This window comes from Pezoporus flaviventris, unplaced genomic scaffold (genome assembly GCF_033815535.1).
Source record: "Pezoporus flaviventris isolate CSIRO_AGI_PZ_B2104156 unplaced genomic scaffold, CSIRO_AGI_Pfla_v1 ptg000078l, whole genome shotgun sequence".
NCBI lineage: Eukaryota > Metazoa > Chordata > Aves > Psittaciformes > Psittacidae > Pezoporus > Pezoporus flaviventris.
The window spans coordinates 13,720,428-13,726,920 of NW_026892626.1; the positions used below are offsets into that span (position 1 = coordinate 13,720,428).

A 6,493-nucleotide genomic window follows, 5' to 3' on the forward strand; every position below is an offset into this window, starting at 1 on the left:
TTTTTCCTTACAATTAGCTGGATGAGGGGCCTACTTAGATCCCAGCTGGGGAATTAGCATTGTTCATTAACAGCACATTTCCATTTCATCAGCCTACAATATTTCAAGCCTCAAGCTAAGCAGCTGGATATTCATGCAGTTTTAAAGAGCCAAGACAGCTGATCAGGATAATAGATGGAGCATATCTGTTGTGTCTTCATTTGTTTAAGCTTTTCAGGAAAGCAGCAAGACCAGCCTCCCTAGACAACACTATTTTGGCCTCATTGTCATTACATGAGGCAAACAGTTAATGCTGCTTCATCTGGCTTCCTTTTTCCCTTCCAAACTGCAAAAAATAGCCATGCAATTCCAGGCTTCTAAGGGGCAATAAATTATGAAGAATTGCACTGCACATACGTCTGTGAGCACGTATGTGAATTGCTTAGGGAGGGCCTAGGAAAGCTAGGTACGGCTTTCATACATCAGGTACTTCCAATGACTATCAGAAACCAAAAGGCAGTTTGGTGTAAAAACTCACTTCATGTTGATGTATGTCATTTGTCAATCAGAATGCTGCACTGTGTGCCAGGTCACTTCCAAAAGGATTGAGATGTATGACAGCAGCTTGTATTTCAGACTTTCATCTTGGGAAACGTGTAGTTAGCATGGGAGACTTAGCATTACCTAAGCTAAGTTGGCTGTCTTTCTCACCAATTTCAGACACCTTCCTACCACCACTGCTCAGCTTCCTCCACCGAGTATTTTCCAGAATATTAAGATCTTATCCCAAATACAAGAACAAAGTTAGCTTAGAAAGGGCAACAGTTTATTGAATGCACAAAACACTCTCATACAAAAATAATTGCATAGAAAAATTTAGAGATCTATAGACAAGATTAAGTAGACAGAGGTTTGATCCAGATGTGAAAAGCCTCTACTATCTGCATCTGAAAGACATAAGAATACACCGTAAGAGTTGCATGCCTAAAACTTTCAGTCACAAGCAGATCCAGCCCAGCAAGGAAGGACTTGGGCCATTCACTGTAATACCAATGTTTGCCATGCTCTCCTCAGCATTGTGCTGACACACCATTTTTCCAGAACTTGACCAAGCCTCACACAGAGGAGGTGGAAGACCAATCTGCCATTAAAACAATTTGATGTCTTAATACTTCTGTCTATATAGCAACTTTAAACAGTACAGGATGGACAAGATGTAGTTGTGCTGTCAAAACACCTCTACTACATTCCCAACACCAAGCAAAGGTGACCAGTTCTAGAACAGCTAGAGGCAGGACAGCAGCACTCCTACATCATGTTGACACAAGGCTATTTTTAAATTATGTTTGTCTTTTTCCCTTCTACAGCTTGTACCTGTTGTGCTGCAGACTCCCATCAGATGGCACTCTAATTGCTCCTACTGACTTGAAGGCAGCTTGAGAAGCTCTCATCAGAGCAGCATATCTACAAAGAAATACAACCAGGCTCAGCACCCCTTATGTACACACCAGTGAAGTTTCACTCTTCCATCCAGTTTAATTATCTCCATCTGTCACACAAGTCTTAAAGTCCTATTGCACAGAACAACGAATGTACATCTACCCGAAAGATATTTTTTCTTGTTCTTGGTTACTTCAAGGTGCTGGGCAGAACATCAGGATTTAGTATTTAGATCCAGACCCCAAAGGGTACTTGAGTTAGCCAGCACCCCTTCTCAGTTAGCAGAGACTGACACAGATAAGCTAGGAAGAATTTTAAGAAAGCATTTGACAAGCTCTTATCCTGGCTCACAGACTTGCAGAAACTAAGCTTGAGATACAAGGAGGAAATAGTGGATACTTTATTGATCTGTCCACTAGTTTATGGAATTCCCTATTGTCTGAGCTCCCCACCAGCCCCTGATACTAGCTCTGAAATTTTGGAATGAGCTCAAAGTACCATAAATACAGCTTACCCTGCCTTGGAGATGGGGTGGCTGTTCCCTTTGCAGTCATGATCCAGAGGATGGCGATGTTTTATGCAAAAGTTGCCACCACACTGCTCACAAACAACCTTCATCATCTCCTTCCTTTTGCAGCCTGGCTTTAAGCACTTGTTTGTGAAGATCTAAATACAGGACACAAAGCTAGCCTTAGAATTAAGATGAAACAGAGCAAGCTTCTACACATTCTACTGTCAGAAGACCTAACTTCACAAGCATTAGGAAGGCAGTCTAGACTTTACCAGCAGTTTCCTTACCTTCTGCTTTTGCTGTGCTGGGTTGTATTTGCAGTCCTTATCCATGTGGGCTCCAACCACAATATCTGGTATTTCCCCCTTCTGTACAGGGATGGGTGCATTACAGAGTGGACACACTGGAACCTGCACATTCTAAGCACATACAGCACAGATTAGAACTATAGAATCATTCAGGCTGGAAAAAAAACCTTTAAGATAATCACACCCACTGTTAGAAGTGCAACTTCATTTTTCTATCCTTTCCCTCCCTTACCCATGGGTGATAGTAGCCTAATCACAAGCATTTTATGTTCTACTCATTTACTAATGCTTTTAAGGGCAACCTTCTCAAAGGTAACTGCAAATCATTATCCAAAAAATAGACAGGCACACTTTGCTATATCAGTTTATAGCAACATACTGGGTAGGTTGACTTTATGTATGTTTCTAGGCTTTCTGGAATTGCAGCCTTTTAACACTTCAAAGTCCAAGTAGAGGCCAGAAATCTAAGTCTGGCCCCACTTACTCTAGTTATTTCTTTTGTAGCTCCATGTTTACTGTCCTCCAACTTAAAGGACTTGGGCTGCAGGAAGCTTTAAGCCGTAATACATTCCTTAAAATATAAAGTACTTCTCTCTGGGACAATGTGGTATAAGTGAAAGACACAGAGGTACTGACCTCTGAAATGCTGTGTTTCTATATACTTAAACTTCAGCTGTATCATTAACTCTTGTGGCTCCCCCATCTATTTTTACTGTAACCATATGTAAAGTTTCAGAGCAGACTGTATACATGACTTGACAATTCAGCAGTGTGAATTGCTGACTCATGCCTACAAACTTACTTTCTTGTAGGCAGAGCTACACTTGTGGTCATCATAACGGATATGGTCTTTACAGAAGACTTCCCCACAGGCATCACATTTCAGAGGAAGGAAATCTGTGAGAAAAGTAAAAAAGAAAGTATTCTCATGAAGCAGAGCTAGCAGCTGTAAAAGCACTCACAGAAAGCTACAGAAACTCAAAAGCAAATCATTTTGTCTAGTCACAAGGACAGTTACCTCTACAGAGTGCCACCACAAATACCAGTACTAAAGAAGAAAGAGTGAAGCATTTTCCTCTTTCTGTCCACAGCATTCAACCCACTCAATCCATAAATACCCTGAGAGCACCCCGAACACAGAAACTTTAACAATGCACCAATCAGGACCTCGGAATTGAAGCGCAAAGCCGAAGCTCGGACTCCAAAAGAGTTTTATTCTTTAGAAAGCATCCCCTAACAAGACAGGAGACCAAATCACTGGGGCTCAGCTGTTACTCCTTCCCCCCACTCACTTAGAAGGGATCACTGAACCAGCACTGCTATCTGCGAGCAACCAGAGCGCCTCGCAGACTCAGGGTGCAATATCTGGACACCCGCACCCTCCAATACACAAGCTACCCATCCCTTAAGCACCATCCTACGAGTGCTGCCCAGATGATTCCCCGCTCACGGGCAGCGCAGGGAGCCCTTAACCGCGCCCCGAGGGCGCTCCTTACCCAGCTGCTTGCAGGTGCGCTCCGAGCAGTGCTCCCCCAGCCCCGGGAACTCCATAACAGCAGCGAGCTCGGACCCCAGACCGGACACAGGGCACGGGGCATGGCGTCGCCTTTATGGACCTCCCGCTGACTCAGCCGGGCTCCGTACCCACGTGCTGAGTCATGCGCCCGCCCGCCCCGGCTACCACGGATGACATCAGACGGGTCTAGCCAATGGCGCCCCTCGCTCTCCGTTACCGTCAGCGGCGCGTTGTAGGCGGGCAGCCAATCGGCGGGCGGGGAGGGGTGCTGAGTCATGTGCCAGGGCCGTGACGGTGACCGTGACGGGGCAGATACGGGAGCGGAGCGCAGGGAGGGGACGGGGGCAATGGGTGACAGCGGGGACAAGCACCGGGACCCGGCTTGATCCGCGCAGCCTCGCGGCTGTGAACTCCCGTTATGCGGGCGCTGACAGGGGAGGCAGCGCAGGGGTGCCCTGTCTCAAACCGGGACACGTGTATCGAGTAAGAAGACGTGAGAGGTGCCGGAGAGCCCTTGTCCGGCTGGTTTGCTCCAGAGGATACTCAGCCCTTTGCCTCTTCTCATTTTGATTTCATCCTTTGGTCAGGGCTCAGAGAGCATCCGTGTGGGCTATGATGCTTAATTCAGGTCGCTGTCAAACTTCGAACACATCCATGGGCCTGCGTGGGAGAGGGTCTGCTCGTCGCAGCAGGGTGATGGTCGGGATCCCGCTGCAGGACTTTGTCATGTATGGACTGGTTTGAATGGACAAGCCCAGGCTGCAGCTGTGGGTTTGCACAAATCATCCGAATAAAAAAGTTTCCCAGTAGGTCTGTGGTGTTAAATGTTCACCTCGCTTGAACGGGGCACCTTGAGGTCAAGGTGTAGGTTAGAAATGTTGATCTTTGAATGTGTGTAACAACACTTGTTTCGCACAGAGGAGGTGAGGACTATTGGGGTAATGACATTTGTTACGGGATTGAGAAATGACAAGATGTTGTTTTGCTCCTGCTCTCCCTGGAAAACACCTGACTTTCTCCTGTAGCAGATGACTCAGATGCAGAGTGAAGCTATGAGAGCAAAAAGGAGCTTTGGGAAGGCAGGTGGTGACTGCAAAGGCCAGTTTGTGCTGTCAACACTGGAACTGGCATGTGCCATTCATTGGTCTTCCACATCACCTTGCCAAGTGATGTTTGTGTGACTCCTGCTGTGTGTGCCAGCTTACAGCCAGCCACACTGGTGCTGTGGCCTTCCCGACAACACAGTCCTACTGGATTAAATGATGCGTTGTCATCAGCCAGACATTTCAAGGCCTTCCTACGCATACTGGTTTTCCCTCCTGAATCCATAAAATTACCAAAGGTCCTCATTTAATGCCATTCTTTGAGCAGCTGTGATGACTGAATGTTTCAGTCTGTCGCAGGTCTTTGTTCTGTGAAGAGCAATCTGGTTTAATCTCCTCCACTGCAGTGCTTGCTGCATAGGGTCTTGAGGGATGGCCGTGCCATGTCCATGCCACAACCCACCCTGGGGACACCCTGGGGGTGGGGCATAGCCCCACAGGGAGATACCAGCTCAGGATGGGGGCAGTGTGAAAGGCAGTGCTGTGCCAAGAAGAGTGTGTCCCGCCCCTCTGCCTCACATGGCTACAGACTTTGGAGACTGACATAAGAAGAGACTTTCTAGGTCACTCAGTTAAAGTCTCTATTAGACATAAAAGTACTTCATTTAATTCCTGTCATAAACAAACCAAACTCAATGTTAAAGCAGCTTGTTGCCATCAGAAGGCTGTCTCACAACACCCCTGCTCTCATGGAAAGAAGACAGCCTCGTGTTTCCAATGTGGAAGTTTTCCTGGCTTGACTGCCTTTAAAGCAGTGCTGTGCTTTGATTTACATAGCTTCTTCTTGCCATGTTTATAACCAGCAGCTGAAGGTACCAGGCTGATGCTGCTTTGAATGTCTAAGTTAGAGCCCTCGTTGTCCAGCTGTGTCCTAGAAGAGTGTTCTGCAGTGGTGGTAGATGTTCCCATAAGACATCATGCTGTTCATCTGCTGAGGGTCCCACCCCTGGGCTGCAGCTGCCCTTCTCCCCAAAAGCAGAACCTGCTTCTCGAGTCACATTTGATACAAGCCCTGGTGGTCTCAAGCCCAGGGAGAGCTTTAGCAGTCAGTGCTCCTTTTAGCACACAGATGTGCCTGGTGACAGTACAGCCATGCAGCATCTTCCATCAGGTTCCTTTGGCCAAGCGCTGGGGAGACCTTAGAGCAGCCTTCCAGTACCTAAAAGGACCTGCAAAAAAGCTGGAGAGGGACTTTTTACAAGGGCAGGTAGTGACAGGACAAGGGGAAATGGCTTTAAACTGACAGGGGGGAGATTTGGCTTAGATGTAAGGAAGTTCTTCCCTATGCGGGTGGTGAGGTGCTGACAGAGGTTGCCCAGAGAAGCTGTGGCTGCCCCATCCCTGGCAGTGTTCAAGACCACGTTGGACACAGGGGCTTGGAGCAGCTTGGTCTGGTGGAAGGTGTCCCTGCCCGTGGCCGGGGGTTGGAGCTGGATGGGCTTTAAGGTGCCTTCCAACTCAAACCATTCTGTGATTCTATGATTAAAGGGATTTCCCCTGACTGAGCTGAGCCAGCTGCCTGGTGTCTGCTGGGGTGGTGGCAGGCAGCATGGCTCTCCCCCACTTTGCTTGTTCTTCTTGACGTGGTTGGTTTTCACAGCTCTGTTACACTATTTACACAACACTCAAGAACTTG

At 47.3% G+C, this 6,493-nt stretch overlaps 2 protein-coding genes across 4 annotated transcripts in view; both read right to left on the reverse strand.

Annotated features, from left to right (window-relative positions):
* Nucleotides 1–1,431, reverse strand: part of CUNH7orf50 (chromosome unknown C7orf50 homolog) — a 133,983-nt gene extending 132,552 nt beyond the window's left edge. The window contains exon 1 of the mRNA XM_061474081.1: nucleotides 1,354–1,431. Within this exon, the coding sequence (XP_061330065.1) occupies nucleotides 1,354–1,375 (22 nt within the window). The 5' untranslated portion in view covers nucleotides 1,376–1,431. The remainder of the gene's footprint in view (nucleotides 1–1,353) is intronic.
* On the reverse strand, nucleotides 784–3,909 carry ZFAND2A (zinc finger AN1-type containing 2A). 3 transcript variants are annotated; one of them, XM_061474091.1, is made up of 6 exons: nucleotides 3,735–3,909; nucleotides 3,041–3,135; nucleotides 2,218–2,349; nucleotides 1,934–2,085; nucleotides 1,354–1,443; nucleotides 784–926 (listed from the first exon to the last, which is right to left on the reverse strand). In XM_061474091.1, the coding sequence occupies exons 1-6, from the start codon at nucleotides 3,787–3,789 to the stop codon at nucleotides 917–919; spliced, it is 534 nt and encodes a 177-aa protein (XP_061330075.1). In that variant the 5' UTR covers nucleotides 3,790–3,909; the 3' UTR covers nucleotides 784–916. The 3 variants fall into 3 exon arrangements, with proteins under 3 accessions (XP_061330075.1, XP_061330074.1, XP_061330076.1); XM_061474090.1 differs by lacking the exon at nucleotides 784–926 and having other exon boundaries at nucleotides 966–1,443; XM_061474092.1 differs by lacking the exons at nucleotides 784–926; nucleotides 1,354–1,443 and having other exon boundaries at nucleotides 1,930–2,085.
* Between the last annotated feature and the right edge of the window lie 2,584 nt (nucleotides 3,910–6,493).